The 12849-nt window shown below is 33.7% G+C and overlaps 1 protein-coding gene across 13 annotated transcripts in view; it reads right to left on the reverse strand.

Moving 5' to 3' along the window:
• Window positions 1–12849, reverse strand: part of DCAF6 (DDB1 and CUL4 associated factor 6) — a 131154-nt gene that overhangs the window by 77737 nt on the left and 40568 nt on the right. For all 13 annotated transcript variants that reach the window (XM_049112350.1, XM_035719373.2, XM_025430457.3 and 10 more), the window contains exons 5-7: window positions 6538–6651; window positions 5783–5918; window positions 3094–3308 (exon numbers count right to left, since the gene is read on the reverse strand). In XM_049112350.1, the coding sequence (XP_048968307.1) occupies window positions 3094–3308; window positions 5783–5918; window positions 6538–6651 (465 nt within the window). The remainder of the gene's footprint in view (window positions 1–3093; window positions 3309–5782; window positions 5919–6537; window positions 6652–12849) is intronic.

Raw genomic sequence — 12849 nt, forward strand, 5'->3', positions numbered from 1 at the left:
GATAGGCAGTACCTAGGAGTTAAGGGCTGCGATTTTAAAATGGGAGGTTAAGGAGGGCCTCACTGAGAATGTGACAAGAGTGAAAACCTAAAAATAGGTAAGAAAAGATGAAATCCAGATATGTGGGAAGACCATTTGATGTGCAGTAAATGCAAAAACATAAGGGAGAAGCATGCTTAGGCTGCCTAAATAAGTCAGTAGAGGTGACCAGAGCAGAGTACAGTAGAAGTACTGAGAAAACAGTACAAGTCAAGAAGCACATGATAGAAGATCTTGAAGCCACTATAGGGACCTTAGTTTTTGTTTTAAGTGAGATGGAGAACCACTTGGGAGTGTTGATCAGAAGAGTAGCGTAATTTGACTTGATTTTAAAGGATCATTTAGGTGCTACATAACTAAAGGACTATGAGGTTGGGGGTGAAAGCAAGGAGACTGGTTAAAAGCTACCACAACAATCTAGGAAAGATGGTGATGTCTTGGATCAGGGTAGTAGTGGTAGTGAGAATGCAAAGTAGTCCTACAGATTTGGGATATGTATTTTTGAAACAAACTGTGAGAACAGAAAATGAGACACCAGATTCAACAACGTGGACCAACAACGAAGTAGGGCAAGTGGGGAAAATGTCAAATAGATAGGAGAGGAAAAGGAAGACAGCAAAGACAATAAAAAGAAAACAGAATACAAAAAAAGAAAAATGAGAAGTGACAAAAAATACTAAAGAATGGAAAAATGAAAGAGAAATTATAAGAGGATATAAAGAAAGAAAAAGAAGCCTCCACAAATTAAGAAAATATAAAAATATCATGAATACATAAGAAAAAAATCATTATGTGAAACTTTTATTCACATTTTAAAACCCCAATCATTTCTTACATTTCCAGTCAAAATACATTATTCCTTCCTCTGCTCCTCTTATAACATAACTCATGTGTAATTTTATTGTTAAAGTTTTACATATTCTTTTATTTGTATCTTTCCACTAAACTGTAAATTCCTGAGTAAGAGGCCATGTCTTTGTCACAGTTGTCCTTGAATTTCTAAAGTTTCTAAAGGACCTAGTATATGCAGGTGCCCAATAAAGATCTGGTGAGTAGAATGTATCCAAATGCTACTATCAAGGATTTGGCATAAAATACTGAAGAAAACCTGATGAGCTTAAGAAGGGGACAGACTACTAATTTCTTCTTCTATATACACCTGTGATTGCTTGGTTTAGTATACTAAGCATGATTTATTTTTGTAATTTTAATCTACTGTGAGAAGTATTATTCTTAATTTAGTTAATTCAACAAAGAATACTGAGAAAACCACATTCAAAAAATAACCAAGTGTTCATGACTCAGCCTCATTCACACTGATTATGTAAACATATTTTGGCTAAATATTCTATGGTATAAAAGCTGGTTGGCCCACTTAAAAATGTTTCTGCATTTCCAACTTTCATTATGTAATAGTCACAAAGCTAGACTGTAACTTCACTAGAGCACATATCTCAAGAGGAATTACACAGCAGCAACAAAATAAAAGAGCAGATCTCATGTTTTCAATTAAACCAATAAATTCAAAAATAGCTTTCATTAGCCATCATACTCTTCTTTGTCAATTTCCTCATTCACTTAAATACACTAGCATATTTAAAATTCCCAAAAATATTTATAAAGTTATCCTGATTTTTTCCCCTCATTTTATAGCCTTCTAAACCTGTAATCATAAGAACTGGATTTAGTTTTGTAGAAACTAGAAAATTGTTGTTCCTGAGTACCTTTAAGGTATGTTCAATAGGGGTTGGTCCAATACCGAAAAGTTACTGATTATTAATAAAGCAACAGTTAATTTCAAAAACATTTACAAGCCAAACAGTAGAGTGATTAAACACAAAACATTAAAAAAAAAATCCAAAGTGCAAAAGATGTTGGGGAAAGCAGTTTCTGTGAGGTTAAAACAATCATTCTTCTATTGCTGAATACTTCAAGGATGTATTATTTCTGGGTTTTGCCTTTTACAAATAAGAAGATGATCTGCTATTTTATTTTTTTAAAGATTTTATTTTTAAGTAATCTCTGTGGGACTTAAACTCACGACCCCAAGATCAAGAGTTGCAGGCTCTACTAACTGAGCCTGCCAGGCATTCCAATGGTTTGGTTCACTATTTGAGTCATTTTAGTGGTAGTATTTCTTCTACCCAATTTTCAATATGTAATATTTTATATATATGTGTGTGTGTATATATATAATAGATATAAAATGTGATAATATAAACTTCAATAAGACTAAATGTTTATGTTTAACAAGATTTTACATATTACCATTTACCATTCACATGTAGACAGCAATTCCTTCCTCTCCCCACTGTTTGCATATGTATGTGTGTGTATATACTTTAAGTTACCTTTTTCCCACTCACTAAGTCCTATGTATTTTGTAAAATGTACCTAGGGATGCATGTTCATAACCATGAAAGAGAAGCACGATCAGGAGAGAAAGGGATTGCTGTCGACATTTGAATAGTAAATACTAACAGATAAAACTCTGATTGGTGTATGAACATAAACATTTAGTCTCTTGGGAGTTTACAAATCCTAGTTTTTATTATTTTAATTGCTTTTTCTGCAACCATTAGAACTGTTGATTTTCTTGCTTGCTGCTGTGCTTCCAACAAAGTTAAATATTTTGCTAGTGGATATACTCTTTAAAAAAAATTCACAATATTTTTCTAGAGCCTGATTCTTAATTATTAGCCCCTGTTCTTTTTTTTTTTTTTTTTAAGATTTTATTTATTCTTGAAAGACAGAGAGAGAGAAAGGCAGAGACACAGGCAGAGGGAGAAGCAGGCTCCATGCAGGGAGCCTGATGTGGGACTCGATCCTGGAACCCCAGGGACATAACCTGAGCCAAAGGCAGATGCTCAACAACTGAGCCACCTAGGTATCCCTAGCCTCTGTTCTTTCATGTATATTCCATGTCTTTTTACAAAACCTAGACTATAAATGCCTTAAAAATCTATTCTATTTTTTGAAGCCCTACAGGCCCCAGGAGTCACTGAATTAATGTTTCCTGAACTGAAAGAAGAATATGGTTTTGAGTAAACTTACCTCCTCTCTTCTTTCTTCTGCAGAAGGAGTTTTAAGTTCTCGTGCAGTATCATCTTTCGGGTCAAAAAGATATATATAATCTGAGGAGTAGCTAACAAGAATCTCTTGGCCATCCTCACTGTAACACAGAGATGTCACCCTGCAGGACTTATTATTGAGATGGGAAGGGATAAAACGGGCAACCATTCCAGTAGTTCCTCGACCTGCATAATTCCCTAAATAAGAAAACAGGAAGTTATATACATTTTTTAAGAAAAATATTTTTAAAACTCCTAATCTAAATTATGAGATGTATGATTTAATGTAGCAATATAAAATCCAAAATATCATATTCTATTTCTAGAAGAGGCCCTTTTCTCAATAGCCCGATTTTATAACAAAATAATAGAGAATATAGCATAAAGGCTACATATCTTCAAAAAAAAATTTCCTGAGTGGCTGGAATTACATAGATTACATAAATGTTCTATAAATTACATGAATGTATTATTCAAAATATGAGTCATTTAATTAAAATGATTTGTGATTATAGTTATACTAAATCATCTTCCAAAAATTTTCCCCCAATGAAGGTAATATAATTTTTAGAATATAAATAGTTAAGGTTATATTTATTATTAGTATACTAGATAAAATAGTGTACTTTCCTTTTTAAATGATTTACCTTTTGCTTCAGGTTAAAAAAAGATTTATTTATTTTTCTTATTAATCTCTACATTCAATGTGGGGCCCAAATTCATGACCCTGAGATCAAAAGTTGCATGATCTTCTGACTGACCCAGCCAGGCACCCCTATGCCTGTTTGTTTTTTTTTTTAAAGATTTTATTTATTTATTCATGAGAAACACACACAGAGAGAGGGGCAGAGACACAGGCAGAGGGAGAAGCAGGCTCCATGCAAGGAGCCTGAAGCGGGACTCAATCCCAGGACTCCAGGATCACGCCCTGGGCCAAAGGCAGGCACTAAACCGCTGAGCCACCCAGGGATCTCAGGCACCCCTATGTTTTTAAAAGATTTTTGATTGTCATGAAATTTTCCTCTTGATATCAGAATGAGGACACATTTCCAACTTTAATAATTTTGGCAATCATCAATATAATAGGAGAGAGAGAACCTGCACATGAGTGGGGGGTTTGTGGTGGGGAGGATGGGAGAAGGCAGAGGGAGAAGGAGAGAGAGAATCTTAAGCAGGCTCCATGCTCAGAAGAGCCCATTGCAGGGCTCTGAAATCTCATGACCCTGAAATCATGACCTGCATCAAAATCAAGAGTTGGACAAAAAACTGACTGAGCCACCCAGGTGCCCTCAACCTAGTCTTCCCTTTCAGTAATCTATGTCCATTTTTACTGGATATAAATTAACACTGAGATTGGCATTGTTAGTTTCTGGCCAAGTCCACTTTTATTTTTAGCAATATAAAACATGCGAATATATGTAATGTGTATATAATGTATGTATATTTGGTGGATGTGTGGGTATATAATCCTGGCCTCCCCTTACTGAGAAAATGCTAATAAGTTGGCTTTAATTTGGATATTTCAGAGGTGGTCTGAATATCCATAATGGATAAGGAGCAAATGAGTTTAATACAATCAGTCTTAAATGGTATATAAATGTAGAAGCTGAGAATAAAAGGAAACATTAAAAAGCCAAGATTGCTAACAACCACCAGAAACTAGGAGAGAAGCATGCAAGAGCCTCCTGAGTGTCACCAGCAGAAAACCCTACAAAAGACTGATTTTAGATCTCTAACCTCTGGAAAGGTAAGAATCAATTTCTGACATCTTAAACTTCAGTGCTCCAGCATCACTAATAGTAATTTAACTAGGCATAAGTATATACTGTACATTAACACATACCCAAGTCACTGTTCTTTCCTAACTTTCCTCTCTCCCACAAAGAGAAATTAGAAAGCCAAATGTTGTGGGCTAATCGTGTCCCCCCCAAATTCATGTCCATCCAGAACTCGGAATGATTCTGGAATATTTGGAAATAGGGTCTTTGCAGATGTAATGAGGCCACACTGGATTAGGGTGAGCCCTAGTTCCAATATGACCAGTGTCCCAATAAGAGGAAAATGTGGATTCAGATACATACAGAGGAGAATGGTATATAAATGTGGAAGGAGAGAGTGAAAGGAAACATTTAAAGCCATATTGCCAACAATCATCAGAAACTAGGAGAGAAGCATGCAAGAGCTTCCCTGAGAGCCACCAGCAGAAAACCCTACAATAGACTGATTTTAGATATCTAACCTCCAGAAAGATGGGAAGTTATCTTAAGCCACCCAATTTGTGGTAATTTGTTATCACAGCCCTAGGAAATTAATATGATCAACTGTTACAACTTTTTAAAGTGATAAACTGCAAAAGTATCACCTTGATAGGGTCATAAAATCTTGGTAAATGCTATTTTTACATGTATATGTATGCTCCACACCCAGTGTGGAGTCCAACGTAGGGCTTGAACTCACGACCCTAAGATCAAAAGTTGGATGTTTAACTAATCAAGCAACCCAGGCATCCTAGTAAAATGCTATTTTTTTAATAATAACCCATATTATTTAAATACATTGTATTTGCTGAATTTTAGGACTAACTCATGAAATTTTAAAATTGCAAATATGTCATAAATATTTATTCTTTGCGCTCACAGAATCTTATATTTTCTGTAATATCAGCTTTTTACCTGTGGCTCTTGTGCCCAGCATTCGCCGATCATATATTCGTACTGAGCTATCTGAACAGCCAACAGCAAGATAATATGGTATTGGTGGACAAATAGCTACAGATGTGGCAGCACGTCGGCAGTTAATTAAAATATCCTACAAAAGATAAAACAACACCAGTTATATACAGCTTTGCTGTACAGAGGCTCCTCTAAAGATTTAAAACATTTTCCTCTTAATTAAAAGAAAATAACCTTTCTCAGAAATCCTAACTCAGTATGATAATGAGAAGACAAAAACAACATGGTTTTCTTTTAATTTATTTTTCATGTTTCTATCAGTGTTTCTAACAAATTCAGCTTATGTGAGACCATAATAAATATACTCAGTCAATATTCCTCCTTGGCAGTTTATCACTCTAAGGGAGATTCCTTTTTTCCTTATAGTTTGCTACACAACTCCAAAATTGACTTCTAGTACAGTATTGTACATTTTTCTTATAAACCAACCAAAATAAACAATACATATGGAAATATAAATTTAATTAGAGCTTAAAGAAACAAACAATAGTTGAGTAATTAAATTGCATTCTGAAGAGGAAAAATTAAAAGTCAACTCCCAAATAGAAGACTAAAACACTGAGCAATTATACTAGATCAGCAAAATTTATTACAATCACATTTACCCATAATCTTATAACCCAGAGATTACTTATCATCCAATTTTAATTATAATCTTAATTTTTTTGTCATTTGTATAAAACTTTGATTCTTACATCTTTGCAATCTTCTTTTGTGCAGCTAGTTTTGATACGTGTATCAAACCACCGGACAGTTCCATCTTCACCACAAGAGAGAAAAGTATATGGGTCATTGGGTACAGTCATAATCTGCATAGGAAAACAAAAGTACAGGTAATGTTATTGAACATTTAAACAGTTGGCTTTGAAAGACATCACTATTATTTTGTAAAATAAAATAAAGAATAAAGAAACATGTTTTTCTATTCATAGATGATCTGATCACCTATGTAGAAAATCCTATGCAATTAATTTTTTAAAAATTTAATAAGTTAGAATTCAGCAAAGTTGCAGGATACAAGACCAATATATAAAAATCAATTGTATGTCTATATACTAGCAACAAAACCATTAGAAACTGAAAATTGAAAAATAATATTTACAAAAAATACGAAAAATATAAAATACTTGAAGATATGTAAGACATGTTAACATTGAAAATTATAAAAAATAAAATAAAAGTCCTAAATAACAGGATATATATTGTGTTCATGGATTGGGACATTTAATACTGTCAATTCTCCCTAAATTGATATATAGATTCAAATAAATTCCAGCGGGATTTTTGGTATAAATGACAATTTGATTATCAAGTTTATGTGAAAATACAAAAGATCTAAAATACCGTAAGTAAGTTGAAGAAGAAGAGCAGAGGACTTATACTACTAGCTTTAAGAGTTACTATAAAACTACAGTAATTAAGATAATAGAAGTTTACTGATAAATCACTGGAAGAGAACAGGTACCGACCAAAAATAGGTGATATACATACAGCCAAGTGATTTATGATAATGGTATAAAGAAATTCAGTGGAGAAAAAAAAACAGTGTCAGAAAACTGGATATCCATATGCAAAGTAACAAAAAAGTATTCGGGCAATACTTCAGACTTTCTTAAAAAATTATTACAACATAGATCATTGATCTAAGTGTAAAACATAAAACTATAAAACTTCTAGGAAAAAAATCCCTGTGACTTTTGGTTAAATAAAGTTTTTAGCTATAACATTAGCCCATAAGAACAAAGAACTTTGATAAAATGGGCGTCCTGAAAATTAAGAACTTCTTTTGGAAAGACAGCGTTAAGAAAATGAGAAGAAAAGCCATTGACTGGGAGGAAAAACTTATAAATCACATACCTGAAAAATATCCAGAACATATTTTCAAAATCCCTCAAAACTCAATAATGAGAAATAAAAGTCCAATGGGCAAAGGATTTGAACAGTTCACCAAGTACATAAAGATGATAAATAAGCACATAAAAAGTATGCTCAACATCATCAGATAATTGAGAAATAACACAAGAGATTCCATTATATATCTCTTAGGACGTCTAAAAAAAAGATTGACCATAGCAAATGTTAAAAAGGATGCAGAACAACTGGAACTATCAGGCACTGCTTACAGAAATGTAAAATGATATAACCACTCTGGAAAAGTTTGGCAGTTTCTTAAAAAGTTAAACTCATTCCTCTAACATAACTCAGTCATTCCATTCCTATGTGTTTACCAAAGTAAAAGGAAAGTACATGTCCATCAAAGACATTTATACAAATATTCAAAACAGCATTATTTGTAACAGCCTAAAAGTAGAAACAATCCAAATGCCCATCCAAAGATGAAGGGTAATACAACTCAGGAATAAAAAGAGTTAGTAATTGATACTCTCAACAACATAAATGAATCTCAAAAATTATGCTAAGTGAAAAAAATCAGACCAAAAGAATACATATGGTTTGATTATATAATCTCATTCATATGTAACTCCACAAAAAGTACAGTAATTAAAAGATCAGTGATTTCCCAAGGATGTGGGGTTAAGTAGAGACAAGAGAAAGGGATTAAAAATGGGAATAAGGGGGATCCCTGGGTGGCGCAGCGGTTTGGCGCCTGCCTTTGGCCCAGGGCGCGATCCTGGAGACCCGGGATCGAATCCCACGTCGGGCTCCTGGTGCATGGAGCCTGCTTCTCCCTCTGCCTCTCTCTCTCTCTCTCTCTCTCTCTCTCTCTCTGTGACTATCATAAATAAATAAAAATTTTAAAAAATTAAAAAAAGAAAAAGAAAAAAAAAGAAAAATGGGAATAAGGAAATTTTTGAATATAATGGATATATCCATTATCCTGAACTATGGAAATGATTTCAAGGTACAATAAGCTGTCAAAACTCCACAAATTGTACACTTTAAATGTGTGCAGTGTATGATCTATCAATTAAATCTCAATAAAGAACCTTCTGAATGCAACATTCATTCAAGATAAAATTCTTAGCAAACTAGGAACAGGTATATGGGTCGAAAATAAAGAAAAATGTTATGACATTCAAAAAAGATATGACTGTGTATATAGGAAATCCAAAAGAATCTACAGTTGAATTATGAGAATTAATAAGTGAATAAAAGATTTCCAGTTTTAAAATATTATAAAGTCAATTGTATTTTTTATACCAGCAACATTTAAAAAGTAAAATTCTTTTTTTTAGTTTTTTTTTTTAATTTTTATTTATTTATGATAGTCACAGAGAGAGAGAGAGACAGAGAGAGAGAGAGGCAGAGACATAGGCAGAGGGAGAAGCAGGCTCCATGCACCGGGAGCCCGACGTGGGATTTGATCCAGGGTCTCCAGGATTGCGCCCTGGGCCAAAGGCAGGCGCCAAACTGCTGCACCACCCAGGGATCCCTAAAAAGTAAAATTCTTAAAAAGATAACATTTGCAACAGTACCAAAATATCAAATACTTAAAAAAAATTAAAGGAAATTTGTACAGTAATGCCACATTAAAAATTATAAAATATTATTGAGAGAAGTTAAAATAAATACCTTTAAAATGCAAAAATATATCATCTTCATTGATTGGAATATACAATAATTGTAAGGTATTAGTTTGCCCTAAATTTATCTTTAAATTCAGTATAATCACAATCCAATTTTCAGCAAACTGTTTTTGTTTTTTGTTTTTTTTAGCTTAGACATTTATCACCTCACAGTTAAACTTTTGTATGTGTGATCAGAATTTTTATTTTATTTTATTTTTTTATAATAAATTTATTTTTTATTGGTGTTCATTCAGTTTGCCAACATACAGAATAACACCCAGTGTTATTCAACCCGTCAAGTAGCAAACTGTTTTTTGTTGGAAAATAATATGCTGGTTTGAAAAGTTAGATTGAAACACAAAGAATCAACAATGGTCAAAATGTTCTTGGAAGCAGGAACAAGAAAATGTACTCTACTAGATATCAAGAGTCATTACAAAGCAATGGCAATTAAAACAATTTGGTACTTATAAAATACAAACAGACCAATGGCGCAAAAAAGAGTAAAAAATGGATCTATGCATATATGAACTCTTGATTTACAATTAATGGCATGTTGAACAGCAATGGGGGAATAAAACCAATCTTTCAGTAAAAGACGGTAAGTAAAATCCATATGGAAATATAGTGACAACAGCAAGATTGTAGAACAGAAAGCCTCAACCCATTTCTCCCACAAAAACACTTACTTTTAATAACAATATAAAGTCAAAAAGCCTTGGGGCACTTGGATGGCTCAGTTGATTGGTTAAGCGGTTGACTCTTGATATCAGCTCAGGTTATGATCCCAGGGTCATAAGCTCAAGCTCCAAAACGGGCTCAATACTGAGTGTGGAGCATGCTTAGGATTCTCTCCCTTTGCCCCTCCACCGAACCCCTCAACTTATGCTTGCTCTCTCTCTCTCAATAAAATAAAATAAAATAATCAAAAAGCCTTTAGGAGAATACCAAAAATCAGTTAAGAAAGCAGTAAACCAGGTAAGTTCAAAGCCAAGTGCAGCCATATTATATAATATATATAACATATGATAATATATATAATATATTATCATATAATTAGAAAAGCTTATTTCATTTCAATCATATCAGCGTCTCCCCCAAGGCAGCACAGCTCAATAGTGGGGGAAAAAAGCCCAACTTGCAGCATCTCCATTGGAAAGGAAAAAAAAAAGAGTGGAATGTCTGTTCAACACTCTAGCTTCTAGGTAGAAGGCTGACAATGGACTAGTTTCTGTCTTGCTTGACTCAGCATTAATAAAACAGGAATATCTTGACAACAAAAGAGAGCTCAGCGGCTCCCTGCAGCACCAAAAAACCTTCAGTATTGCAGACAGGAAAGGGAGCATGATCTCTCTAAACGGAAAATTATACACTCAAGACTAGAGAAGATACATTGTCATAAAAAAGTTTAAGGGATCTCCAGAATCTCTAGCTAGGCTGACTGGTGAAGGCTTTCCCCTGCATAAAACCAGTCTGTAAAGACCAGGAAAGATGGCTGTTTTTTCGAAAGAAAAATCACAACAACAACAAAATAACAAGGCACACAAGCATACAGGATAAGAGCCCAATCAAAGGAACAAAATAAATCTTCAGAAACTAACTCTAATAAATATATGAAAAGAATTTACCTATGAAAAGAATTTACAAATTAATCATTCTAAGGAAGCTCAATGTACTACAAGACAACACAAATAGACAACTATGAAACTAGGAAAACAATGCATTAACAAAATGAGAATATCACCAATGAGATAAGTACTGGAAAAAGAACCAAATAGAAATTTTGGAACTGAAGAATATAATAATTACTTTAAAAATTCACTAGAGGGGATCAACATCAGGCTTGATTAAGCAGAAAGAAGAATCAGCAAACTTGAAGACAACTGTTTTGAAATTCTCAGTCAGAGAAACAAAAAGGAAGAATGCAGAAAATTGAAGAACGCCCTAAGGGACTTACAGGACACAATAAGCTGAGCAATATATATGGAAATTCCAGACAGAGAAAAAGGAGGGGAGAGAGCTTATTTGAAAAATAATGGCTGAAAACTTCCTAAATCTTCCCAATGAAAATGGATATCCACACTCAAGAAGCTCAAAGGACTCTAAATAGGACAACTTGTCAAAGAGAGGGGTGCCTGGGTGACTCAGTCAGTTAAGTGTCTGCCTTCAGCTCCTAGAATCAAGACCCATCAAGCCTGCTTCTCCCTTTCTCTCTGCCCCCTCCCTGCTTGTGCTTTTTCTCTCAAATAAAAAAATAAAATCTTTATTTTAAAAAAGTCAAAAAGAATCTTGAAAGCAGCAAAGGAAACATGAATCATCATGTACAAGTGAGCTCCTATAGACAGTGGATTTCTCAGTAGAAACATTATAGGCCAGAAGGGAGTGGGATAATATATTCAATGTGCTGAAAGAAAGAAAAGAAACAAAAAGACCTGCAAACCAAGAATACTACATCCAGGAAAACTGTTTTTTAAAAATGACAGAGAAATAAAGACCTTCCCGGGTAAACAAAAGCTGAAGGAGTTGATCACCACAAGACCTGCCTTAAAAGAACTGCTATAGGGATTCTTCAAGTTAAAATAAAAAATATGAGATAGCAACACACTACAGTATAAAAATATAAAGGTTTCTGATAAAGGTAAATATACAGATAAATACAGAAATGTGTGATACTATAAATAGTGATATATAGATCACTTTTAATTTGAGCATAGATATTTAAAAGGATAAAGCATTAAAAATTATGCGCTATGTCAATGAATACAACATACAAAAAGATGTAATCTGTGATAGTGGTAACATAGTGGGAGCAGGATGTAATAAAGGAAGTAGTTTTTGTGTGTGATTGAAGTTAATTTGTTATCAGTTTAAGATAAATTGTTGTAACTATAAAATGTTTTATAAAATCCTTATTTTAACCACAATGAAAAAAATATATGGATGTACAAAAGAAGAATCAAAGGATGTCACTAAAAAAAAAAAACAATGAAACAGAAAAACAAGAGTGACAAAATCATTACAAAACATACAGAAAAAAATTGGTAAAATGGCAATAGCAAGTACTTCTCTATCAGTAACTACTTTAATGTAAATGGTACACTACCAAGAGAGAAGTTTATAGCAGTAACCACCTACATTAGAAAATAAGAAAGATCTCAAATCAACAATCTATCTTTACACTTCAAAAAACTAACAAAAGGAGGCACCTGGGTGGCTCACTGGTTGAGCATCTTCCTTCAGCTCAGGTTGTGACCTGGCTGGGCTCCTAGGACAGAGTCCCACCCACATCATGCTCCCCACAGGGAGCCTACTTCTCCCTCTGCCTATGTCTCTCTTTCTCTCTGTGTCCCTCATGAATAAATAAATAAAATCTTAAAAAAAAAAAAACTAACAAAAGAACGACAAATGAAACCCAAAGTTAGAAGAGGAAAGAAATAATAGACTACCGCAAAAATAAAGGAAATAGAAGACAAAAAA

The sequence above is a fragment of the Canis lupus genome, chromosome 7 (assembly GCF_003254725.2).
Source record: "Canis lupus dingo isolate Sandy chromosome 7, ASM325472v2, whole genome shotgun sequence".
In the NCBI taxonomy this organism is placed as follows: Eukaryota; Metazoa; Chordata; class Mammalia; order Carnivora; family Canidae; genus Canis; species Canis lupus.